We start from the raw sequence: 27,389 nt of genomic DNA on the forward strand, positions 1-27,389 counted from the left end.
TTGGCAATGTTAACAAACTGCTACCATAGGAATCACCATTGGCTTATTAAATACTATTTCAAGATTGATTTATACTGCTGCTTTAAGATATTCAGTTGGTTTATTCACTTTATTATCATCAGGTTAAATTAGAGTTGAGAAATCTATCTGATAATTCTCACATTCAATTAAAATGTGTCCATGCTTTATATGTCCTCTTGGCTTATTTTTTCTCCTGAAATTAAATGATATACTTTGCTTATTTCTTTTATGTAGAGAGCACTTTTTTCATTGCTTTTTCCAATGGTTTTGCACAAAATCTCTTGTTCTTTGTTTAAAATTGTCTGCACTGCAATTGTTGTCTGTACTTTGTACCACTAGATTTATTTCTTGCTCTTTAATCAATCTTCATCCACCTTTTAAAAGTAGGTTGTTGAACTTGATTTTCTCTATCCTAGTCAGGGCATCTACTGATGTAGGGATAGTAGTTTAAGGATTACAACAATGACTGCTACATGGATCTTATCTAAGATGGTTCAAACTTAAAAAAAGGATAGACCCATACTCGAATTAAGTAGTTCTTCTGGAAATTTGCCACTGATGGCTAAAATTGGTGGAGCACAAAAGATGAGGATGTGACACTTGTAATGATGGTTTTCTGTTTCTTATTTTTTTAAAGAAAAAAGAAAAAAAATGATTGTTTTGTGAGAAGTTACTGTAACTTTATTGATCATTCAAAAGTACTCAATTTATCCATACTCTTCTTTAAGTGTCAATTGTACAATAAGAGTCAAGCCCTGACACAAATCACATAATAATTTACCCATACCTCAATGGGGGAGCCTGAACCTCACCACTCACATTTTATTACATAGATATGTGATAAAAAAAAATAAAAAAATACATGTAAACATATAGGGCTATGCATGAAATTGCGCTGCAGAGAATCACAGGAAGCAATAGAGAGTGAACAATGAATTATCAAATGGTAGGAGGAGTAACAGTGCTGACAAAAAAGTCCTCATCAATTTTTTCATCGTGGCAGCACTGGAAGGTGGTGAGCACGTGCATGTTGCGGCGACACTCGGGGCACGTGAGCCTCTCTGGGATTCTCCCCATTGAATGAGAGAACTCAAACCTGCAGCAAGGACTAACAATTGAATGAACCTTGTCGTAGTGATTCTTAAATGCTGGTTCAAACCCATCTCTGTCAGCAAGTTCTTTCCACACAGCATCATACTCCACCAAGGTTTGCAACCCGGTTGTGGCATGTCCATTGACCACAATGTGAGACCCTCTTGCCAGAACAATCCATCCACCCTGTTTGTCATAGCTCAGAAGCTTCTTGATTTCCTGCATCACGTGGTCATCGTCGTCTGTTTGCTTGAGTTGAAGCTTGGAGAAGAGCATGCTCTGAAGACGGGTCCAGAAGAACCATATCATGCTCTGCTCTGACCAGTATTGAGTGTTGAGCTTATCACGAATTATGGTGTCAATGATTTTCTGCACTTGCTCCCTTTTGTTGCTTTTCCCAACATATACCATCTCTAGGGGTATTTGTGTAGCCGTTGCAACTCTGCGGGCTTCCTTCACAAATCTTCTTACCCATTCAGGATCATCCCCTCCGAACAAGAAAATGTATTTTCCATCCTTAACCTGTGCAATCAGAATTTGACATTAATTAATTTTCAAGACAAGAAAGGATAGTAACACATTCTGCATTATTCTCTGGAATTTATGTTAAACTCACTAAATAGAGAGTGAGATCCATGTCATATATATAGTGGACTTGAATGTATTTTAGTTAATAGTAGTGTTTAAGAAAAGAGAGTGAATGTATTGCTCATATTCACTCTCTTTTGCAAGATAGCATGTGAAATAGTCCGAGGTTTTAAGCTTGACCGGTGGATGAAAACATGTAGCAATCTATGTTGGGTCAGTTAATGGTACTACCTACAAAGACTGCAGTGTGCTGACACATAGGTTAGAACTTAAAGGGCTCATTTGGTTCTATACGATTTTAACCATTGAGTTAACATAATTTTGCTTTTGGGTTGGGGCTGTGTTGTTAAACTTTTCATGATGACATTCCTATGGAATAGGCTGAATTGTATATATAGTAAAATACAATAGTAGTATGATCACACTAACAATAAAGTGTTTTGATATACAGAAATATATGCTTACCCAGTTCAATATTTCTTGGTCAATGCCATCTACTAGCAATTCAAGTCTCCAGGTCTCTTCCTTCCATAGAGCTTCTTCTCTAGAACTTGTGAAAGGATAGGCAGCACTTCCCCAAATCCACATCATGTGAATAGCATTGGGGCAAGAAACCCTTCCTTGTGGGTCCAAAACCACAAGAATTGGCTTATTCTTGTATTTCCATTCTCTCTGGATGAACCAGATGACTGGCTTGCCTATCAAAGAAGGATGATACACTGAGTACCATGACATGCTTTCTTGCAGAATCTCAAACTGCTTTTGCTTTGGTTCTATCCATTCAGAGTTAGGGTCCACAATTGGAATCCAAACCAACTCATATCTACTCTCCATTCTCGGTGCATGAGCCTTTGATTCGTTGTAGATTTGTTCAAGAATCAGAAGCTCGTCGGTGGAGATCTCCATGCCTGAAAATAGAAGCAGAACATTCTTCCTTCTCAGTGGCTCAAGGCTAACCTGTTTGTTTCCATTAATTATACAAATATTAGCATCACCTACACAACTTCTCATAATACTAATGCATCGTATACATGATCGATCTAAGAATAAAACAACTTTAGGTTTATATTTTAAGTTTATTAACAAAAAAAAATATTTATTATTAATTTTTTTAAAATAAAAAGCTTAGATATATTGATAAAAATATCACAGAACAGACTCTAATCATATAGGTAATTACTGTGTGTTAGAAAATCAAACCCTTTTCTTGGTAACTCCATCATATAGAGGTAGAATATCATCCTGCGCATAAATCAGAGCCTTGAGAACCTTCATGTTGTCAGTGTGAGGTTTTGAAAACAATTCTCGTAGCATTTGGTAAGCTTCAGCATCCATTTTTTTCCCTACAATTGAATGATGATGTTAAATTAGCCGGCTAGCTTAGGGGTTATTTTTGGTTTAAGAAAAAGTATTTTGTTTTTATTTTCTCTTTTTACTTTTTAATTAAAATGATGTTACTTTGTTTGCTATCTTACAAAATTTACAACATAGAAAACAGTAAAAACAACTTAGTATTTTTTTCATTATTTCCTATACAAACTTTCAAAAGAAGGAAATGATGTAAATAATGTGACACTGTTGTAATTAAAAATAATGACAGCAGAAAACACTTCCTGTTGATATTATTTTAGTTTTTATTTATTTATCAATGGATAGAGAGAGAAGGACATAAAAGTGGCCTACCAATATGTTCGTGGCAACTATTCAGCAGCTGCCTGAGATGGTCGACTATGTTTTTGAGCTTGAAAATCAATGTGGATAGCTCCCAAGCATCAGTAGATGTGAAGATCCTGAAACAGTGTTTTTGATATATTATTTGTGTCATATTAAACAAAGCCTGCCATGTGCTAGCCAGGTAAAATGACAAAATTGTAACTTGTTCATACATATGACCATCTGTCATGTGCCTTGGTAAATTAATCATAAGGAGAATTCAAAAATCAAAATGCTGATCATGTATGTGCTAACAAATATAAAAAAAAAATTTAAATATATTTTTTATCTCTAATAAATATTTAATTTTTATGTTTATTTTTTAATAAATTTTTATTTTACATTTAATTTATAATGAAACACTCGTTTTATTTTAGTTTTTGACACTTATTTTTAGTTCCTAATAAATTAATAAATTTTTTATTTTTTTAATATACTTTTTTTATTTGTTATTAATCGAAACTAAATCAAAATTCACTAATTTATTAGAAAATAAATATAAAATTCTTTAATTGATCAAAGATTAAAATAAAATATCAATGACCAAAAATAAAAGTATTATTTTATTAGAGATTCAATATAAAATAAAAAAACTAAAAAAAACTAGCGTACCCCATTGCCCAGAGGCTCTTCGCTATGCGAAGTTATAAAATAAAAATTTATTAAAAACTAAACACAGAAATTAAATATTTATTAAAAATCATGAACATATTTAAGCCTAAAAAATAGTTGAAAAATGATGGGAAAACGTACTCATAGCCAAGGGTAGTGAGGCTTGTAATCTGCGCTGCACAAGCCACAATACTTCTAGTGGCCCAGTAGGAAGCAACTGGTATATAGTTATAGGCAGTGGTGTAGGCTGAGATGTCTTGTGTAATGTATTGAGCTGGAAGATCATGGAACTCTATGACACACTTGGTCACCTCCAAGATGTTGTTAACTAGATCATTAAGGGTATCAAACCGTGGTTTCAGCGAGCTTCCATGCTCCATGATACTAGGTAGTAGCTTCAGAATTGCCATTGATTTAGCAAGCTGGTTAGTGTCATGAATTTGTGCAAGGAGCCAAAATTCACCATATGTCAGAGCAAAAGCGGCTAAGGCCAGCACTATCTTCACATCCCACTTATAGATTGTGAGCATGTCAAATATTGCAATTGTTGTGGAGTGTGCATCTACACCGTTGAGAGTCTTGTAGGAAATCTGAAATTTCATGTTGGTTTTGATATTGTTACGTAATTTGTTACATTGATGGAAATTATGCATGCAGCTGATCCCAGCCAATACTAATGAGGAAAATAATTAAGGTTTGAAGTGTTTACTAAGATTAAATTATTATACATACATCTGTTTTAATTACAAATTAAGAAGCAAGAGCAAAATATCTGTTAAGTAGTTCAAACTCTTGTGATAGTTTATCAAGCCATGTTAACATTGTTTCAGCGATTACACAGAGAATGTTATAAAAAATTTGGTCTATATCACACCTCACAGGAAATCCTATCAATCTTAGCAGATAGAGCCTCCAGCATGTTTGTGTGGCCAGGACGGTGGCTTCTGTCTTCGACATGATCAGCACGTGTAAGGGCAGCCTGAAAAATTGTACAGGTTAATCAAAAGATAGAAAAATCTTAGACAAATCCACATCTTAATTAAAACCAAACTTTCCTTTCAAAAAAAAATTAAAACCAAACTTTAATGACATTATCTTTTTTATTTTAATTGGGGGACCAAAAAGTAAACACGAAACAAGACACTTGATTTGTTTCTCTTAAAAATTTTCTTCACATAACCATTTTTTTTTTATTTTTTACTTAAATATATTTTTTATTCCTATTTAAATACTTAATTTTTGTATTCATTTTCTAATAAATTTTTATTTTAGGTTGAATTCTTAATTTAATTTTATTTTTGCTCTTTCATATTTTGTTTTAATCTATAATAAATTAATAAATTTTATGTTTATTTAATAATAAATCAACGAATTTTGTTTTAGTCCCGACAAATTATAAGTAAATTTTTTTTATCAAAAAACAAATACAAAATTTGTGTTTATCATGAATTAAAAAAATATTAAGAATCAAAAATAAAATTATTATTTTACTAAAGATTCAATATTATTAAAAAATAAATACATAAATTATATTTATTGTGGATCAAAAACATATTTAACTCCTTAGACTATTAGCATCATACCGTTGTAGCACTATCAGAACTCAAGGTGGAATATATAAGAACATCCTCAACTATATGGAGAAGTGGCCTGACATCATATTCTATCCCCTCAGGGCTATGCTCTGCCACTATTTTCTTCACCAAAACGCTGTCATCAGATATTGCAGCTGCAGGCATGGCTCTTCCACCTTTTATCAGTTTTTGCATAGCACCCAGCTTGCCAATGCTATTCATTGTGATCTAAAGATAAATAATTCTGGCTTTGAGGCGAAGAAGAGACAAGGCTCGTGTTGTTGCGTTTCAAGTGCAATGTGTTGTGCCTACATATAATAGATAGAAAGGAATAAACCCCAAATGAATCAACTTCCTTTCTTTCCCCATAGTTAAGTTCTTGGGACGTTAAGAGGGAGAAAGAAAGGCTTAAGCTTCTTTTGTCCCCTGCCCCCACCTCTTCTCTTCAGTATGTACCAAGTCAATGAAATGAAACTTCACCATGAATCTAAATTGTATAAACTCATTGACAAAGGCTTAGAAATAAGTGTAATATACGTTTTGAATTGGTATGAGGAATAGTCCTACAATTATATGTACTATACTACTACGTACTATCTTAAGAAGGTATAAAGTAGACAAAGAAATAGTGATGTAGACAAAACGTGATGATAAATAGATCCCCCAAAACTAGGCTCCAAGTTATTTGGGTTAAGTATATATAATTGCTATGATAAATAGATCCCAAAACTATGCTGAGTAAGTATATATAATTGCTATACATAATATATAATATGAGATTTTTATTTAAAATTAATTAACAATAGGAAGTTGTATAATAGATACATAAGTCATTCTTTCTTTAAAAAAATTTGTCAGAAAATGTAAACCTACTAAAATAAGTGAGAATCAAAATGAACAATGAACTATGATATCATATTAGATTTCAATTTAAAATCAATTAATATTAAGTGAAGTTATTCAATAGATATATAAATTTCATTCCAAGAATTGAGACAAATGATGTGAGATTTTTTATCATATAAGACTCACTTACCTAAGTCGTTAAAATTAAGAAAAATAATTAATAATATTAATTTTTTGTTTTATATTTTTTTCTAAAATTATCCTTGTCATTTTTTTCTTCTAATTATTTCTAAATACATCTTTTCTGTTATTTCAATGAGAAATATTTTTAATTTAAAAATAATTAATATAACAGACACTATAAATGAGATCTTATAAAAAAAATGAATATTATTTTTAACTTAGTTTTATAGATAAGAATGAAGTATTGTATAGATGGGCCCGATTACACCTTTAGCATCTTCCGTCACATTTTTATGAAGCTTTTAATAAATGGGAAGCTACCGCGTAGCAAATTGTGTCTTATTAGGCGTCAATATTGAAACAACCGTAATGAAACCATTGTGGTAAGTGGGAAACGTGTTTGAAGGCCGTTAGTATTGAATGGTATGCTTCTTTGCTTTGATTCCAGTTTTTACTTGCAACATCAGTTCAGAATATTGTATGCCATAATAAGAAGGCAGAAAACACAACGGAAAGATTTTATGCCTTTCTCTTTCTAATAAAGTATGAAACCAACCCACAAGGGTTAAATAATACCAACTAAATAAAATTGAAACTTTTTATCAAAATAATAAATAAAAAAATAAAAATTACACAAATGATACAAGTTGAAAATTATTTATCAAATGAAACAAACTATTGTAGCAGGTGAGAAATCTGTCCCTCTCAACTTGATTTCTCACATGCTATTTTTTTAATTACCTTTTTTATTTTATTTTTAAAATCCAATTATGAAATTGATTTATTATTTTTTTATGTTTTTTATTTGATTTAAATTTTTTATTAATATATATATATATATATATCTTAATTTATAAAAAAAATATTTTGTATATGTTGTAGGTTAATTATATATTAATTTTTTTTGTTTAAAATTCTTTGCAAACCTTTATATGGTGTTGTCAATTCCACACAAAGATTAATTTCAAATTAATTTATTTTAAAGAAAACACTTGTAAACCATTTGTATCAAATAGTATTTTTCTAAAAAAATATAATTAATCCATAAATAATATATTTAGAATAGATGTAATTTGAAACTAAACGTACCTAAAAAAATATGAAGCCTAATTTATCTAAATTGAAGAAGACGAAAAAAATAAAGAAAGTTTAGATAAATAACTCATGGAGGTGAGTTTTGATCAAATGTTATTTTATTTATGTTTATGATGTTTCATCAATCGAATGTTAGTGTAGTTTCATAAATATAAATCTGGGTTAAATACAAATTTTATTAACAACAAATTTATTTTAATTTTTAATAGAAAGATTAAAATATTTTAAAATATGGAAATGAAAATCCACTCTAGGAAAATATATTTCAATCATACAATAGTTTTAACTTTTTTTCATTATATTTTCATTTTAAAAAAATTGTGGATGTAATGCTATTTTGCATGATGGAAGAAAAAAAAAATATGTAAATATCATAATCCTCAAGGACTAATAGGAATAAAGTAAAGAATCTTAAAAAAAAGTAACAACAGAACTCCAATGATGAATTGTAAGTTTATTCTAAAAGAGTAACAACTAGTTTGCACAATAACTACATAAATTCATCACGCAACATAACAATGATCTCATAAGTTATCTTTAGTTTCTTGGTTTGTGCAGTAGAATAAGGATTTCATCTAGAGAATGTCCAAAAGTTGCATTCAACTCAATCAGACGTTTGGTACTAAATTCTGAATAGATAAAAATATTTTTTCCTCATGATCATTGCATTTGAGCTCTATACAGTTGTATTCAACACAACCATCACCTACGTAAATTGGTTGATGATAAAAAAGATTAAGTAAAATTTTACAACCTTTGTTGGCGTTAAAAATTGTTTTTCTTAAGGCATCAAGCAACATATCCTCACTTATTCTGATGACTTTAAAATCACTAAGACATTCAAACATTATCCCTTCATATGATGTAATTATGTCACCATTGCAATACATAGAGCAGATACACTCTCCATGTTTTAAGTAATATGGTGAGTATCAGACAAAGGTTTTAACTTTTAAGTTACATCTAACCCTTATTGTTATATATATTAGGTGATCAATTATTCTCCCATGAATCATACCAACGGTTGAGATTACATCGACAATATAAATAGTTTAGATTGAATCATAATTAATTACAGTTGATTTACGTAATTCAAAAAAATAGTGTTTAGTCAAATTGTCTCATAAAAAACATTGTACAGACACATTGTCTCAAAACAAGCAATGTGAGATCAAATAGTCTGGAAAAAAGCAATGTGGGGTCAAATCGTCTTAAAAAAAGTAATGTTCAATCAATTCATCTTAGAAAAATACAGTGCTCAATCAATTAAAGCATTATTCAGTTTTCAATCAATTAATAAGGACAAACTGACAATCATCATAATACATAATAATTTAACAAGGGCAATTAATGTTGTATGTGTCCACCAGTTCCACATTTGGGAGGTTGTGTGTTTCTTGTTGGCTATCGATGTACTTGTTCATATTCTTGTGGTTGAAATTGTCCTATTGTTCCTTCAGGACGAAGTCATTAATATTTTGTTGATTGGCTGAAGAACTAGCGACAATAGTTTGGTGAAAGGATGCAAACAAAGATATGAGTATACTTTGCATGTACACATAAGCAAATTTTGGTGTTTGAAGATTTGCACCTATGAAGTTGCTCATAAAGTCTTCTCTGTTGAAGATTTGCATATTGTAGCCATAATCTTGATGATGATGTTGTTGTGGCGTGAACTCAAGAGTAGAATGTACAACACCCTTCAGCTAACTATGGTCAATTTGTGGATGAAATCTATTACCAACATGTGCAATGAGCAATACTTATGTATTGACCCTATAGAATTATTATGTACCACCAATAGAAAATCTGATGGTGTACTCATTCTACTCATGATACAATGTTATATTACAAAGGAAAGTGGAACATACAACATTGAGAAACTCAAGGATGTCATCAAGCAAGTTGCACCTCTAGGGGTTTCCCTTATGAAATTCATGAATCACATATGGTCAGACGATTATTCTTTCGACAATCGAGCCATATAAAATATTCAAAAAATAATAATCGAATATGAAATAACAAAGTCGAAAAAGTGATGAAGACATGTTAAAGGAATTTAAAAGAATCCAATTACGAAAAATGATTCTGCCCAATAGAAATTTTAGTTATTTTTAACAAACAGGTAACCCAAACAGAAGAAGACTTGTCTCCTGCATAACATATTTCAATTGTATTTGTTAATATGTTTCGTTATTCTCGTTTTATTATATTTTGTTTATTATCCATCTCTCATCTTAACTACCATAGTGTTTTAATTTATGTGTATTATATAACTGAGATATAGTAATTAATTATTTATTTATTGTGTTCTTAACCAATTTAATTTTTTAAAATTATTTATCATTTTTTTTAATTTATTTTAAAACTACTAATTAATTTTCTCATTTTTTAATTAATATATAACAAAATAAAACTGCCAACAAAACATAAATTTAACTTCAGAAAAATTCACAATTTGTTTGATTGTCTTTAGTTTGTAATTTATTTAAGTACTTGTATGATGACTAAAAAATTATATCATATTGATTTTTTTATTATATTATTTTAAATTTTTTTTAAATAATAATTTTTCTTTAAAAAAATCATGTTAAGAATTTTGGTGAAAAACCCGAATTCTCAACAGTTTTTCGAAAATAAATTTGGAAAACATTATAAATTCGGATCTCCCAAATATCTTTTTGGTAAATCACAGGGGAATTGTATGTTTTGGTGTGTGTGTATATATATATATATATATATATATATATATTTATATTGTTTGTTTGTTTTTGGAAAAAAAATCTCCTCACTCATTCACGACATTGGCTCCCATCTTTGCTCTCGATTTCTGCACACACGTGTGGCATCGCAGTCATATACATCAATGTTCTGTACGGATGATTTGGTTCAAAGAGACCAAATAAGGTTTTATTTTTAGTTTTAGTTTTTGATTTCGAGATATGAAAAAAGTGTTTTATTATTTAACTGCATAAACATTTGAAATCATTTATTATTCAAATTAATTAATTTGGATTTTTATCTTTTTTAATTTTTAAATTTTATTGTTATTAAAATAAACAATTATCCAATTATTTTTTTATTTTAAATTTGAGTATGTTGGCCAAAAGTTAGAGATCCATTTAAAAAGTTGATCAACTACACGATTTTTGCTTCATAATTTATATGACTCCTCCTTTAATTCTTTTAAAGTCTTTCAATTTTTTTTTGTTCGGTTTAAGAATTTTTCTTCTTTTTTTATTCGATTCTGAAGAATAATTAGAATCAATTTAGTCATGTTTTCATGCTCCAATTGAATACTTTCTTCTTTTATTCTCACGTAAGATTTTTTTTTACTTAATTACATTTTTTATTTCCAATTTTTTATTTTTTGGATGGATTTTATTCTAAAATTTAACATATTTTACTTTCAATTTCTTAAAAACCTAGCAAATTGTATCTTTTGTGTTGGAGTCACAAGGCTTGTTTCCTAGTTTTTTTTTTAAGAATCTCTTTCCCATCTGTATTCCATTTTGAAGAGTAACTAGAACTAGTTCAATCACATTTTCATGTTTGAATTGAATGTTTTCTTTTTTACTATTCTCATAGAAGAATTTTTTGCATTTTTGTTTTATTTTTTTTACAGAATCCCCCCCCCCCCCCCCCAAATGACATATTTTACTTCTAACTTTGTAAAAACTTACAAATTTTATATTTGGTTGTTGTGCTAATGAGACAAGCTAAAAATAATTACACTTTTATCTTCAACTTTTTGTTTTTAGTTAATTTTACCCTCAATTTTTTCATTTTTGGCAAATTTTACCTTTAAAAAGAAGTTGAGGTAAAACATGTTAAATTAATTTGTTGGAAGTAAAATATGCTAAACATAAATATGACATAGATAATATTGATTTAAAAATATGATAGTAATTACATTAAAATTTCATTTTTTTATAAAACAAATCATAAAACATCACAAAAATTTAAATCTTATTCAAAAATCTTTTACAAGACATGTTCTTTTAGCAAATAAGGAATACAATTTTTTTTGGTGAGTCAAGGAACATGATCTATATCTTAGGTTGTTATTTTATTATGGGTAGAGTTGGGTAACAAGGTACTTATATATGTCTAGCTTATTACAAATATAACCAATTCTTGGTCCTCGTAGAGACTTTTAGTGTAGATATCTGCCAACAGGTCAATATAGTTGACAAAACATGTGACAATGTCTCCTGACTTGATTTTCTCTCTAACGAAATGACAATCAACCTCAATATGTTTTGTTTTCTCATGGAAAACTTTAACAAAGACAATATGTAGAGTTGTTTCATCCATATGAGCTCACAAGTTACTAAAGTCATGGCCCTATGTTTTGCTTCTTGCTTTTCCAAGATACTAAGTTTCCTCCAATTGAAACATAATACTAAGATGTGGATCTCCTATTACTAGGTAAGCTAGCCTAATCAATATCTAGTAGCCAACTACCTAAGCATGTCCCCTATCAACATAAATGAGGCCTTTGACTAGAGCATTCTTAATGTTTTTTCAAGATTCAAACAACTACATCCCAATGATTTTGGCAAAGATAGTTCAAGAACTGACTTAAAATTCTTATATGGGAAAGTAATTGTCAGATCGTTTAATTTTCCAACCAATTTCTTGTATCTCCCAGGATTTGATAAGTGCTCCACCTGATGGTAGCAATTTGATACTAGGATCCATAGGAGTGTCCATGGGTTTGGCATTCAATAAGATAGTCTCTTCTAGGATGTCAAGAGCATACTTCCTTTAAAACATTACTACATCATCCTTGGACTAAGCAACTTTGATACCTAGGGTGAAAGGTACTATTTCAAGCTAATAATACCATCCACATAGACAATGAGATAGATGCATCCTTGAGGTGAATGACAATAGAAGACAATTTGGCTTTGTTGTGAATTATAGCAAATTGCTGTACAACAATACAAAATTAACCAAACTAGGCTCGTGGGACTATTTTAGCATTTCAACCATTGATGAGGGCAAAGAGTGATCTATAGTGCAAAAGAGATTAGATATAGTTATGTAGTGGATCCTTATGGTCTTAGAGCATGAGAGACATGTTAATGAATCAAATCAAATCAATGAATATATGTCAAAATGAGAGGGATCAAAAGGTTGTGTAAGTATGATACTATTGAGGATAACTCAATGGAATCGATTAATACTACTATTAGAAAGGTATCTTAATTAAGGTCACTCTTAGCTCGCCTTAGTTGTAGCCTTAAAGAGCAGTGTTCAATCTCATATCGACTAAAGATATATACGACTTAAATAGAACTTATAAAGTTTGGGTAATTCTCAGCTTAGAAATCGATTTTGTGGGGTTGAATTATGCCCTAAAATGGTATAAGAATCTATAATAGTTTCAATGTTAGGTCATTTGCATTACCACGCTTTAGGTTGGTAGCCCTAAGGGTGAAGGAAATGTTGGAAAGTTGCCTTAATTGTGGTCTTTCCTAGCTTCCCTTAGTTGTTGCTTATTTAGTGGCTACCTTAATTACAGCCTCAAGGGAGGTGCGTAGTCCCACATCACCTAAAGATATGGCTTAAATAGAACTTAGAAAGCTTGAATAATTCTCACCTTACAAAGTCAGTTTTGTTGGGTTGAGTTATGCTTTAATCACAAATTCTAAGAACTACTACCTATACAATGAATCTATTTTCATTAATCCATCACTTAAGAACCTCATAGTTAAGTGTGTTAGACAGGATGACCCCCCTGGAGTAATTTTTTATTTTTTTATCACCCCCTAGAGCAAATGCCACGTCATTGACTTGGTTAAACATGATGACAACCAAAATAAAGAATATAAAAAATAAAGGGACAAAAATTACCCAGATGTTAGGAGTACCAAAAATGCAATAAAGACTTGCTTGAATTACTCCATTTTAATGGGTTGGTTGATATGTATGTAAATTTTATTTATTTTAACATGATATTTGGTTTGAAAGGAAATAATGTGAATATTTTTATGAAAGTGGATAACATGAAATCATAAAAATAAGGAATTCTCCTCCCTTAATCTAGCAGTTCATTTTGCCAATTGATTTCTATACCATTTGGTCGTCTAAATAACGAGTCATGTACACTCTAATCTCTTCAGACTTTGCCTTCAAGATGAGGGGTTGTGTACCTTTCGGTCGTCTAAATATCAAGTCATTATCTCTCCAGGCTAAGCCTTTAAGATCGAGGGGGTCCATTCCATCATGTCGTCTAAATATCAAGTCATTTACACCTTTTCGTCTCTTCAAGCTTTGTATTCAAGACTGAGGGGTTGTGTACCCTCTGATCGTCTAAATACCAAAACCATTTACACCTTTTATTCTTTTTAGGCTTTGCCTTCAAGACTGAGGAGTTATGTACCTTTCAATCGTCTAATTATCGAGTCATTTACACTTTAATCTCTTTAGACTTCGCCTTTAAGATTGATGGATTGTCTACCTTCTCGTCGTCTAAATACCAAGTTATTTACATTTTAATCTCTTCGGACTTTGCCTTCAAGATTGAGGGGTTGTGTGCCCTTTGATGGTCTAAATACCAAGTCATTTACACATTTTCATCTCTTTAGGCTTCACCTTCAAGATTGAGGGGTTGTGTATCTTTTGTTAGTCTAAATACCAAGTCATTTACACCTTTTAGTCTCTCTAAGCTTTGCCTTCAAATATGAGGGGCTTTGTACTTCTAATCGACTCATGACTGATTGTTCTTCAATCTGGTCCATACTTGAAGTTTGACCGACCCATTTTGCAAGCTTGCAAATATATTTGCTTCCTTTAAAATTAGATCCACCCTTGATAACATTCCTATCATATCTTATACTAAATGTATTTTTTTATATCTTATCATATCTTATACTCATTGATTATAGAATTAAGATATGATAATACTATGGCTTAATGGGGTATATATAAGGCATGTTAGGCCTAAAAGGGTAAAGGCAAAATACATTTGATGCTTTGGTTAGGCAACCTTTGACCCTAATTAAGGAAACCCTATTTCGAAACAAGTTCCAACTCTACAATCTACACTCAAGCAACTTGGAGAATTAGATTACTTCTTGATTATTGAAGTAGAGTATCTTATGGATGGTTATTATCCCAAGCCAATTATTTGTGATACTTACTTGACAAGGGTCACATGATTGAGGCTAAAGCTTTTACACTTTTGTGATTGGGGAGTGCAAGCTCTCCAAGTGTTGTGTTGATTACATGGAAATTCCTAGGGATGACAAAAAAATTGAAGATATCTATGTATAAGAAACAAGTAGTGTAAACAAATATCTGTTACTTATGAATACAAGTATTTCAACTATTCGTTAGTTAATGGAGTGAGGATGGATATTGTAGAACCCACACCCATGGGTACCTACTACTCTTAAAATTACCTATATATATATATAGAGAAAGAGGACATATCTTATATGAAAGTGAGAAGATTAAATTTGAACTGTATAACCATAAATAGAGGATTGAGATTTAATGTCAAAAAAGTCCGATGACATTTAATCTTGATCGTTCATGTTTTGTTCTATTGTTCACATTTGATCATCTTATTCTCATGTAAGATAACTTCCTCTCATATGACATGACATATCATATGAGAAGAAACTATTTTAGATGAGAATGAGATGATTCAATCTATAACTAAACATGAACGATCAAAATTTAATGACATGTGATCACTTAAAAAATCATGTAATATTTTTAAAAATTAATGTGACTTTTTGATATTAAATCTTAACCTTTCGTATATGATTATACAACTCAAATTTAATCATCTATATATATATATATATTGATTTAATAATAAGATTGTTGAAGAATAAAATATCAATTGTAAAATGGAAATTGAAGTTATTTTTATTATATTTAGACTTAAGGAATTGAATTGATATTTTTATTAGACTTATATTTTAGATAGATTAATTTTTGTTAATTAATATTTTAAAGACACCAATGTTATTTAAATTTATGTTCGCAGTTAACCTGTTTTAAAGAATGTAATTATCGTAGAATTATTAATTATTATATATTTTTCTTTGTTTTTTATTAAAAAAGATTTTTTTTTAATTTTTTTAATATTCTCGAATAGTTTACATTAGGGGCTTTGCAATATGCTACCACCACTAGATTAAGAGGTTTTAAGATACTGTTCCGGCATAGGTTTCCTCTAGGGTTCCATAGACCCAGCAAGAAGCATTCAAAGTGTGTTCTGTTTTCTTAGCTTAATCAATTCATTTCTTATCCCCCCTCGTGCCCAAAGCTTCTCCGATATTCCAGTGGTGGTTTTTCCGATATTGTCGTTTAACTGTTTTCCCAAGATCTTCAGAAACACATCCAAAGCGGTTATATCGGCGATTTGTGATGTGGCCTTGGAGCTGAGATAAGAGATGGTCCTACCAAAGAGAGGAATGTTCGGTCACCGACATCCTAAGACAACAACGAGTATGCCAATCGGAAGGGTATGATACCTAAAAGGGTTACTACACTATGATTTTCTACTAAAAGCCTGATCATCCTTTCTGCCTATCAGCATACTAGGGTTGCAGTTATGCACTAAAACATTAACAGGCTTTTAGGCAGAAAAATTTCTTCATACTACACTATAATTGTAACTTGCAGTTGCTTACTCATTCTTATCATAAATATCAGCACGGACACCTCTTGTTCGAAGAGTCGCTGTATCGCACACGTTTCCGACACTGACACACCCGGACACTTCTTATTAGGTTTTCAATTTCAAAATTACTTTTTGTTGGCTTGAACGCTTAAGTGACGCCTTTACACAACTTAGACACTTGCAAAAACATAGAAAGTTGGTTTAAAAAGATGAATATATCATCAATTTAGACATTTTGTTCTATGTTACTCATATTTCAGTTCATTAAAGTCTCATCTTTGTGTGTGTATGTGGTGTCCCCATGTCCTATATTTTAGACATTCTGTGTCAAAGTGTCTTGTCCGGTGTCGGTGTTAGAGTCCGTGCTTGATAGGTTATAACATCCTAGCAGATAGCTCTGTTGGAGAATTGTGTAAATGTATATCTGCAAATTACAACATGTATTCAGTATTTTCTCATCAATAACATCAAATTTATTTGAAAATTCTCTTACGATTTTCTCTAATTTTTTTCATTTCTCAAATTCTAATAGGATTGTATTTTAGGGAGGCTGAAGGTTTCTTTTGTATTTCATATCTTCAACACTGACAGCAGGCAGCAGCTTTGAAAACGATGTACCTAATTGTTTGTTAAAACTTAAAAGCATTTGTGGCTTTTCAGAAGCAATTGAAGAAACAACATCAGAAAAAAATAATAATGGAAAACAATTTATGGCCTCTACTGTCAAAAGGAATAATAGTCAAAAGGCATAGCAGCTCTGAACTGGATCTTGGGCTTAATTGAGCTTTACATCATGTCTGTTTGTAGAAATAGCTTAGAGCAAATGAACAATTGAAAATCACTAGAAAAAGTCTACTTAGAGGTTACTAGATTAGATCAGGTTTATTATGATTGGAATTCCAACTTGCAACCTAAAAGGGGTGGGAACAAGGAAAAATCGTAGGTATCATTTAGCTTTCTTATTATGTGAAGGCCACCATATGGGGGCCTTTTTTTTTTATTTATACTCAACATTTTTTTATATTCCCTGCTTTTGTAAAATAATTGTCATTATGTTCACAAAAAAAAAGAGTGCCATTCTGAGTTTTTTAATTAGACTGACACAAAAGATTTGGTGTTTGCCCCAGATTGAGGTGACTTCCTGAACATGCTCAGAGCAGAAGTGCCAGAGCATAATAATCTGAATTTTTCTTGCAGCAATTATGTAAACCTCTGTTCTCTTATCTAAATTTAGTTTAGTTTCTTATTGGATGAGCATTTTCAAGCCCTTTCATTTCATTGGCCAGTATCTATATATTTTTCTATTAATTTCAAGTTTTTTGTGGTTAATGTAGTTGATACTTGCTGTGCTTCTCCATTTTCTGCCATGTCAAATGCCTCAAAAAGTTTCGTTGCATCTGATAAATATGAAAGAGTAGGACCTGATTACTTTGGCTATTACTCTTCTGAAGTAGTAAATTTATTGTCACAAGATGAGGATGTTTTTCCTGTTTCTACCCAAACACCTGAGCTACCTGAAAGCAAATATGAAGAGGGAAGAAAGAAGAATTTAGTCAATCAGAGTGATAATTGTTCTGGTCCGTTGTATAGTAATGCTGTTGGAGCTTGCCTTTCAGACTTTAAAAAGGACAGATTAAAATCACTGCTCAGACAGAGTGTCATTGCTCTTTCGTCCGAAGTTGATCAGGTACATTAACCATCTTGAACCTGTTCTTGTTATTAGTCAATGTTGGAGCTGTCATTGGCTCAAAGCCGTAACTACTTTCTTCATTAGTCAAATAGAACTTACAGGCTTGACTTTTGTACACTTCGGCAATCATGATGATATTCCTATTAATCTTTTTTTTTTTTTGCTTTATTTCCCATTCGCTCATTTATTAAGAGGATTTTTTTTTTATAAGATTTGTTGAAATGAAATAGAGAAAAATGTTGTTGTTGTTGTTGATATCATCAGATATTTTTCTAAAAAGATTTTTAACTTATGATTTTTTATAAGCAAATCAAATGATATTGATTAATAAGCGATATAGCTCAATTGGCACCCCAGTATTTGAGATTGGGATGCAATTGTGTTGAAGGTTATCATCCAGGCCACCTATCCCCTTCACCTCCAAATATCAAATTATTACATGATACTGGTTGCGGATTTAGTTTAGGAAATTCTAAATGTGAATGTTTTATTATTTATATTAAATCTATTCTCATGGCTTCCATTTCAAAATTTATGCATGTGGTTTACCTTCTTCAGTTGGTACGTGATATGCTTGCTGTCTTGAGGATTTATTTATGGTATTTTAGACTGTTACTGACTATTTAAATGTTAAAGCAGGTGGTAGACCCTGTTTTTGCAGCATATCATTTGCAAGCAAACCTAAAAAGTAAATCACAATCATTGAATGATACAGCGACTGCATCTGACAATGTAGTGCAAGTTCCTTGTAAAAAGCTAAAGATGTCCTCATCTTCATCTTCAGACAGGTTTCTTGAACAAGCTACTAATGTCAATCCCCAATGCAGTAGGAAGGTATACATTTTGTCAAGTATTTGATTTGATTAGGGGTGTACATGAGTTAAGCTATTCATGAGCTATTCAAACTCAACTCATTAAATGTTTGATCAAGCTCATTTGTTTAATTAAATAAACAAATTTAAGCTTGAGATTAGGCTTGATTATTTAAATGAGTTAAGTCTAAGTTTTACAAGTTTGATATTAATAACTCACGAATAGCTTGTTTTTCTTTATCAGCAAAAATAATATTATATATTATAATAAAAGCAGTACAAGTAGTACTAGTATATATACGAGTCAACACTCTATAATGCAGGAATATGGTTCCATAATACAGACTATACAGCACAAATTAAGGAACCATATAACTGACTGTATAGTTATCATAGATTAGCCCATCAGCTAAGACACTAGACCCCCCTTCTTACAAATCCCTCCCTTATGTTACTTGATCAGTGGTGGAAAGGCACTTCAAATCCTTTTTCGAGATTGGTTAGCCATGTCCAACATACAAATATGGCATCCTCCATCAGTTTGTTAGCGTTGAAGCTGTCATTTGAGAAGACCAATCTATTTCTGTGATACCATGTGCACCAAGTTAGGGAGATCCACCAAATCTGCCATCGCTGCAGACGAATTTCCGAATTCCTGCAGAAGGAATGCTAGAGGAAGTGCTGTCGTGGGTTCTGTGGGAAAGCTCCCTCCATTTTTACCCAAGACATCGATTTCCACCATAACGGCAGGATCAAATGACAGCTGAAAACAAGTGAGCTGCCTCTTCTTCCTTATCTCTGCAGAATGGGCACAAGTTATCACTGATCTGTACGTTCCTCCTGCACAAGTTGTTCTTAGTAGGCAATCTGTCCCTTAATAATCTCCATGCAAAGAAAGAAGCTTTGGCTGAGATTTTTAATTTCCACAGTTCTCTAAATGCCCCATCTTGATTTTCATCTCTTGAGTTTGAGTCAAGCAACTTATATGCAGAACCTACAGTATATCTCCCTGATGCATCACCTTTCCAAACCCACTTGTCTTGATGATTAGGATCGATGGGGAGATCCTGCAAAATCCTCCAGAAAGTTGGCACTCATGACTGTTTCAGATTCCAAGAGAAACCTCCTCCTCTGCAAGTTCCACTCCCATGCTGCATCTGATAAGGTCCCCATTTGCTGGATAAGTTTGTTTTGTTGGTTCGAGATAAGATAAAGTCTAGGGGGTATTTGTCCATCAACGGAACACCGTCTTCCTTCCACCCATCCTCCCAAAACCTCACCTTTGACCCACACCCCACACTCCATCTTGCCACCACCATACAGATTTTGCCACGTTCCTTCTATTCTTATCCAGGTTCCTCTATTTGGACAACTCCCTAATTCCCAGACCCCCTTTCTCCTTTGATAGGCAAGCTGATCCCCAGCTAATCCAGGCAATCTTCTTCTGCTCTGCATCAACTCCCCCCCACACCACAGAAACCTCCTCTGCACCTTCACCAGCTTGTCTGCAACCTTCTTCGGAATCCTGAAAAAGAAACCTGAAAGAAAATAGATAGGGATGGAGTTCAGGACTGACTTTATCAAAGTCACCCTTCTCCCAAAAGAAATGTATTTTTGTTTACACTTTGCTAATTTTCTCTCACATTTTTTGATAATAGGATCCCAAATCGCACTACTTCTTGGGTTTGCCCCAATCGGAATACCTAAGTAAGGAAAAGGTATAGACATCTGGCTGCAATTTAAGTATGTTGCTGCACTAACCATCCACTACTCTGACATCCCAATAGCCCCAAAAGACTGCTTGTTTATATATATATATATATATACATATATATATATATTTATTTATTTGAATTTCACAATAACATACCTCATACCTTGTAGTTGGGCTTTGTGAAGGGTTTTGGTTTTCTGTTTGGGAGGCTGGCAGCACAGCTGCCTTTGTATGGTTATCATCAGTACCCCTGGTACTGTAGCTTCTCTTATTAATAAATATATATATTTTCTGCCTTCCAAAAAAAATAAAAAAATCTAATAATAAAATATTTTATTAAATACTAAATTTATAAAGTAAAAAAAAGGAAAATTTCCACAAAATAAATAATAATTATGTTATTGTTGAAAGTCAAAATTAATATTCTGATTGTATTAATACCTCCTTGGGGTATGCCCTTGTTCTTGGTGCGTAGCAACGCATCTGGCCATCTTTTCACTCATCGTCTTCAACGATAGGCTCGTCGGACCGAGGCGCATAAAGCCCGGTCGCTTTTGGGCCATTCCGGGACTGTTTTCGTTTTTCAGGCCTTATTTTCTGCACTTTTTAAGTACTGTGTTTGCGTTTTTGGTTCCTGTCTTTCTTGACTATGGCTTCCACCGGCCTTGCTTAGTCCTAGATGCATTGGCCTGTCTTTTTGTCCTAGATGCCCTGGCCTTTGTCTATGTCCCAGATGTGCTGGCCATTGTCTTTATCCCAGTTGCACTTGTTTCGACAACTTTGTCCCAGATGCATTTGCCTCGCTCTGTCCTAGATGCGTTGGCATCGTCTATGTCCTAGATGCCCTAGCCCTTGTCTATGTCCCAGATGTGTTGGCCATTGTCTTTGTCCCAGATGCATTGGCCCTGTCTATGTCCTAGGTGCACTAGTCCCGACAACTTTGTCCCAGATGAATGTCTGAGCAATAGTTTAAATCATTTGGGCCTCCTATATTATTAGTTTGAAACTTCAAGAATGTGGTTTCGAGAAGAATGGACCAATGCTTGAGCTTGCCAAACTTTCCTTGCTCCAAAGAAAGATGGTTCTTGGAGATTGTGTGAGGACAACCTAGCCAGTAGTCATCAATAAAATCATTTAAATTTAACCTATTCTTCTATCAGAAGAAATACTTGATCAATTGATTGGTGCCTATGTTTTCAAAAATTGATCTAGGTAGTGGTAAGTAAATGCTTAATCAAATTCATAGAAGATGAAAGGAAGATTTAATTCAAAGCACCAGATGGGTGTGTACAGTATAATTCAAACACATGCTTAGAAGTGTGCTTGTATACCTAATGCATGTAATGTTACATGCGCAAGAATGTGCTTCAAAATGGCAAACTAACTTCCATACTTTCATCCATTTGTTTTAGACTACTGATGATATTCAGTTCCTACTAGAGAATGATAATGTGGAGGTTGCAGAGATGGTGACCGAATATGCCAATGATCTATCTGGAACAGTAATTTTCTCAAACTTCTTCCTGTGTGTTCAAAGCTATGATCATCATCTTTAGGGGGTGTTTGGTATATGGACTCTTTTTTCATCATTGGGAATCATGATTCCTGAGAATTATATTTCTTGGGAATAATGTTTCCTGAAAATGTCATAAATATGTTTGGTATGTCTAAAATATTTCTAGGAACGAGAGAACTAAAAACTTTTCCTCTTAATGGGAATCTTGGATTTCCACCCTCTCCCATGGAAAAGTATTAGTAAGAAAATTAAAAAAACAATTCCTGGAAATGTTAGATTCCTAAAAGTGATTTTTAGAAATGTTGTACCAAACATAGGAACTTAATATTTCCAATCTAAGATTCCCGAGAAACTTAAAAGACTTCCCTTACCAAACACCCCCTTAATGTCTTATATGTGAGTATCAAAATCATAGTAATTAATGTATGATTTCTATTAGAAAGTAATGATACTGAAGCCTTTGTTTTATGATATGATATGTTTATCTAATTGGTGTTCAATGTTGACTCTTAGCTAGGGTATATGGAAGAACAACTTGAGTTGCTTCTTGATACTATAATGTTCAAGTGCAGGTATTTTGTGATACTTTTATGTGGATATTAGAGGAATAATGGCTTCTTGTTGCATGCTTTATTGTTGTATATTTTGTTACACAGATTTAAATCAGTTGGCACTAATATAATACGACAATAAATTTTATGCCATTGGTGGGTTTTTATTCCATATCTCTTTAAAAAAAATCCAATGTTGGTTTGAAATCTCCAATTATGTATATCAAACTCAAAAAACGTAATATTGATCCTAAATGTAATAGTGACTAGGATTTGAATCTAAATCATTAAATAAGGTTTGAATCCAAAGAAGGTATGCAATGGGGTTCAGCCTCTGCTTGATTTGGCCACAACAGTTTTCTTCCTAGACCTTCAAGAAAACAAATTAGGTCCCAAGTAGTAGATGAGATAGGCTTGCAACCTAAAACCATAGGAGATGAGATAGGCTTGGCTTCTTTCATGCTGGCTTTCGATAGTAAGTCTTTGATATATTTTATTCAAGTCACAGGAGAGTGTCATTAGACTAAGGGTGAATTTCTATCCCTAACAGATAATCAAGGATACCAAGTTGCTTAAGGGAGAAAACAAAATCCAACTTGGTAATGAGGTGCTGAACTAGTAAGGAGGAGCTGCCAGTGATGATTATATCATCCACATACACCAACAGCTATACAGTTACTGTCTTTAAACCCAAACTCCTGTAAGGTAGTCTTGAGTCTCCCAAATCAAGCTTTAGGGGCTTATTTGATCCCATAAATTGCTTTGGGAAGTGTGCACTATGTACGTCAGAGAAGTATCATTGGCTTCAAAGTCTTGAGGTTGAGTCATGTAGACCTCTTCAAGGAGACCATTTGAAAAATGCATTATTTGTATTATAAAATATATCAAAGTTAAGGGAGCTCTAGGAAAAGGTTTACTGTATGGAGGCAAAGGGTCATACTTGCATTTTGGGATATTTTGATGTATAGATTGGGCATGCTTTCCCACTGATAAGAGATCTACTTCTGGGTATTGTATTTTTATTGGTGATATCTTTATCTCATGGAAGAGCAAGAAACATGTGGTAAAATCAAGTGCAGATGCTGAGCATAGAGCTATGGCTTCTTCCACTTGTGAATTTATTTGGCTTAAAGAATTGATGTTTGGAGACATTACAAATACCTTTGTAAATTCAAATGATCAATTGGCAGATGTCTTTACCACATAATTGAGAGGTTCTTGGATTGGCTATTTATGTAACAAGCTGGGTGCATATGATTTTTATGCTTTGGCTTGAAGGGGAGGTTTAGAGTTAAAAGGGATATTTGGGGATTGCTTTTATGTAATTATAGTAATTAGGCATATTTTGCAAATCCTTAATTATGACTCCCTCTATAGGTAACATCTTTTGGTGAGTGATTCACATACACGAATGGTTCCCTCGATGTCTTTTCTTAACAATTATTGAATTACTTAATGTGAAGTGTGAATTTTAACAAATTAATTATAGTCGTGAAATATTTTCAAGTTGATCATGCATGCCACAAATTGCTGAAGTTGAAAATAAAGTAGTAAAACTTTATATTTATGATTCAAATGCTACTCTTATGAAGCAATACAAGATGGAAAATAGTTTTTAATTATAATTTATGTTTTGTAAACATGGTCTACATACAAGCATGATCACTCTATATATTACTCTGGTGTGAAATATTTTTATAAAATTAATTGAACATGATTTTTTTAATACAAATTTTATGACAAATGAACATAAAGTGTGCTTCTCTAGTGTCTCTAGTCTAGCCAAATGCATGTTTGCTTTTGCTGCTAGCCTTTGCCTAGTTGAATGTTGAAAGCATCTTGTTGAGGACCTGAAAAGAGCTTCTAGCCTACATTGTTACTCTTTTTCTCCATCTAGTTTAGTATGTATCAGACATATTCTTACAAAAAGTATACGTTCTGACTCCTATTTACAGGTCCATGACCCTTGCTGAGAAACAAAGGCTACAAAGTTTAATTCAGAAGCTACCAGCAAGAAATCTTGACCGTGTAGTGGAGTTAATTTGGCGAAATAGGCCAATAGAAGAACAAAATTGTGACAAAATATTTGTTGATTTGGAAAAAGAGGTAATATTCTAATTGGGTGTATATCTATGTTAATTAATTAGCATTATTATATCACAGAAATATGACAGATTGCCTTGAAGGTGAGTGATAAGTTATAGGTTTGATTGCCACAAGTTTCCTTAATATGATCGAATTAGTTTTTTGTCCTAGAATCGAGGGAAGCTCTCACAAAAGCAAAAAACTTAGATTTCATTCCAATTCAACTCTGAATCAGTGTTATTGATAGTGGATGGCAAACTATGGTGGCTAGCCAAAAATTCGCCATATAGATATGGCAGATGGTGTTGCAACATATGATAAAAGCATGATGGATGTGTAAAATTGCAGTGGTTGAAGGTAAAAGAACGATGAGGTTGAGGGCATGAGGCAAATAAATAAAAAAAGAGCAAGGTTGAGCTAGAGAGAAACAAGGTGAGGTCACATGAACATAAGTTGAGTCAAAGAAACAAGGCAAAATAGGGAGGTTGAGGGTGCTAGAGATCGTCGGTGATAGTCATTGGTGGGTGGTCGTCGGAGTTGGGTTTTTAGGTGGGTGGTAAGTTTTTTAATTTTTATTAATGTTTTTGGGGTATGAGTTAGGTCAGGATTATAGGGTTTTTTAACTTTGGGTCAGGTCAGAACACCCAAAACCCATTTTTTCTTCTTTCTCTCGAATTAGATTTCCACCGCTCATCTGTGCTCCATCATCTTTGCCTCTTTTCATTCCACCGTGGTCGTTGCTTCTTCTATGTCCAGAACACAAAAAGCGGCCGCCATATCTTGCCATGCCATTGCCATTTTATGGTGTCTTGTGAGAAATCCACCATGACATCACCATGGTTGCTTTTTAACAACAGAGTGAGACTTGGATTTTTCCAAGTGGAAACTACAAAAAAGAAATCTGAACTTTTTCACATAAAAATTAGAGTAACCACCCTTGAGGTTTTGTGTAATTAGACAATACTCTTTAATTTTTTAACCATTACAGTCCCTTGTAGGGGGGTTAGTGTAACATATGAGGGGTGTTAGTATAATATTTTCAAATGTAAAGGAGATTAATGTAGGAAGATAAAAAAAGAGTGGTGTTGTCTATAATTTGAGAAAAGCTCAAGGGTTGCGAGTATAATTTGTTCTAAAAGTTAAGTATGAAAATTCATGAAATTAGAAAAATGGGTCCTAATTGATTCTTCGACCCAAAACTCAAAGTGAGCAAATTACTATAAAGGATTTACAAAATGAAATTAAGAATCTTAAGCAAGAAATCCAAATACTTAACCAAAATGACATTTCATTAGAGTATAGACTACTAGAACTAGAAGGAAGAGAAATTTTAAAGGTACAAGATAAGACAAATGATGGAAGACAAAAGCTCGAAAAAATCTAAGTAATCCATCAAAATAAACTTCACACTGCAGATTAGTACAAAGTTTGGGGCTCATTGTGCTCTTCAAATTATTATCTTTATGTTTTGCTAATTTATCTTCATATTGTATGAGATAATTTTTGGATTGGGCTCTAATTTACTTGAACTTTCTTTAGTTTTCACCTCTATGATTAAGCTTTGAAAAAACTTTTTTATTTATTTCTTCTAGTGCATGTAATGGGTATTTCATCCATTGCAAAGGATCTTTGAATATATTGGACCTTGGTAGATTTCTCTTAATATCTGCAATTTAATTGGTTGTAAAGCATGATAAGATGCTTACCATGTTGATTTTCTGCAGGATGATGCTACACTCTGGAGACTCTATTATTATATTGAAGCTGTTGAGAAAGCCAAAAGTCTTTCTTGTAGTCAAGAGGCCTAGTTTTCTAAATGCTTTAAAAAGCCTCTGAGCCTTAATGATAGTTCATTAGAGCTCTCAGGTTTTTCTGATCTTCCTAACTCTAAAATTTAGAGTTTAGAGTTTAGATTATACAGATTTTCAAAACGCTTACCTCTGTTGCGACAACAGGGATACTATAGTTCATCGACTTGAGTTAAATGCCCTATACCTGAAATGTATAGCATTTAGTTTTTTTTCCTTTTCTTCTCTTGACATGTATATCTTGAGAAGTTAGTCACCAAATATGTATCATCCCAGATTGTGATAGGATATATGTTATGAGTCGGAATTGCATCTTGTATTGATAGCAAAACGTGACGTGAGATATATTCAAGAGAAGAATGATAGTTCTTCAAATTTTTTAACTACTGGTTACTTTTTCCTTTGGCTCTTATTTGTTGTCTAAATGCTTAATTAAAACATATCTATATTGTGATAAGCTTCAAAATCTCTCGGTGGATGTTCATTTCATCATTGTGATTTGTTAATATCTTTCTGATATTAATGAGCGAGGCTAATACTTTGCTTCCAAGTCCATTGATTGATTAGCTGAGATATGATGATAGCTAGGTTAATAACTACTGGAGCGAGCTTGATTAAGAAATCATTTTTAATAGTTTCCTCGGGAAAGTAAAAATGACTATTTTAATACCCACTTGATTGAGTTGATTCTGTGTTTGAAAGTTGGTCTAGTTCTGTTAGTTGAATAGAGTGAATAAGTATTCTAAGTGTTTAATTCTTACATATATATATAAAAAAAAAAAAGTTTGTAAAGATTGATTTGCAAAGAATGGTGCGGGCCATAGAGATCAACTTCGTATGTA

General features: G+C 32.4%; 2 protein-coding genes across 4 annotated transcripts; one reads left to right on the top strand and one right to left on the bottom strand.

Moving 5' to 3' along the window:
• Positions 1-960: 960 nt before the first annotated feature.
• On the bottom strand, positions 961-5,822 carry SEOM (sieve element occlusion m). The gene is made up of 7 exons (NM_001252909.1): positions 5,610-5,822; positions 4,901-5,005; positions 4,168-4,616; positions 3,385-3,491; positions 2,902-3,044; positions 2,167-2,658; positions 961-1,635 (listed from the first exon to the last, which is right to left on the bottom strand). The coding sequence occupies exons 1-7, from the start codon at positions 5,820-5,822 to the stop codon at positions 961-963; spliced, it is 2,184 nt and encodes a 727-aa protein (NP_001239838.1).
• A 10,035-nt stretch (positions 5,823-15,857) lies between these two features.
• LOC100790673 (uncharacterized) lies at positions 15,858-26,930 on the top strand. Of its 3 annotated transcripts, XM_006599009.4 has the most exons (9): positions 15,858-16,213; positions 17,499-17,575; positions 17,706-18,058; positions 18,701-18,895; positions 20,532-20,591; positions 22,000-22,089; positions 22,617-22,675; positions 24,610-24,760; positions 26,464-26,930. In XM_006599009.4, the coding sequence occupies exons 3-9, from the start codon at positions 17,738-17,740 to the stop codon at positions 26,545-26,547; spliced, it is 960 nt and encodes a 319-aa protein (XP_006599072.1). In that variant the 5' UTR covers positions 15,858-16,213; positions 17,499-17,575; positions 17,706-17,737; the 3' UTR covers positions 26,548-26,930. The 3 variants fall into 3 exon arrangements, with proteins under 3 accessions (XP_006599072.1, XP_014624514.1, XP_014624516.1); XM_014769028.3 differs by lacking the exon at positions 20,532-20,591; XM_014769030.3 differs by lacking the exons at positions 20,532-20,591; positions 22,000-22,089.
• The last annotated feature ends 459 nt before the right edge of the window (positions 26,931-27,389 follow it).

This window comes from Glycine max, chromosome 16 (assembly GCF_000004515.6).
Source record: "Glycine max cultivar Williams 82 chromosome 16, Glycine_max_v4.0, whole genome shotgun sequence".
In the NCBI taxonomy this organism is placed as follows: Eukaryota; Viridiplantae; Streptophyta; class Magnoliopsida; order Fabales; family Fabaceae; genus Glycine; species Glycine max.

Excerpts from the sequence above, each read along its gene's own strand:
- SEOM (NM_001252909.1), bottom strand. The coding sequence starts at position 5,822 with ATGAATAGCATTGGCAAGCTGGGTGCTATGCAAAAACTGATAAAAGGT. Across the intron at positions 4,617-4,900 it reads TTGATAGGATTTCCTGTGAG|ATTTCCTACAAGACTCTCAA; the intron begins GTGTGATATAGA and ends ATGAAATTTCAG. Across the intron at positions 1,636-2,166 it reads ACCAAGAAATATTGAACTGG|GTTAAGGATGGAAAATACAT; the intron begins GTAAGCATATAT and ends CTGATTGCACAG.
- LOC100790673 (XM_006599009.4), top strand. The coding sequence starts at position 17,738 with ATGTCAAATGCCTCAAAAAGTTTCGTTGCATCTGATAAATATGAAAGA. Across the intron at positions 18,059-18,700 it reads TTTCGTCCGAAGTTGATCAG|GTGGTAGACCCTGTTTTTGC; the intron begins GTACATTAACCA and ends ATGTTAAAGCAG. Across the intron at positions 22,676-24,609 it reads ACTATAATGTTCAAGTGCAG|GTCCATGACCCTTGCTGAGA; the intron begins GTATTTTGTGAT and ends TCCTATTTACAG.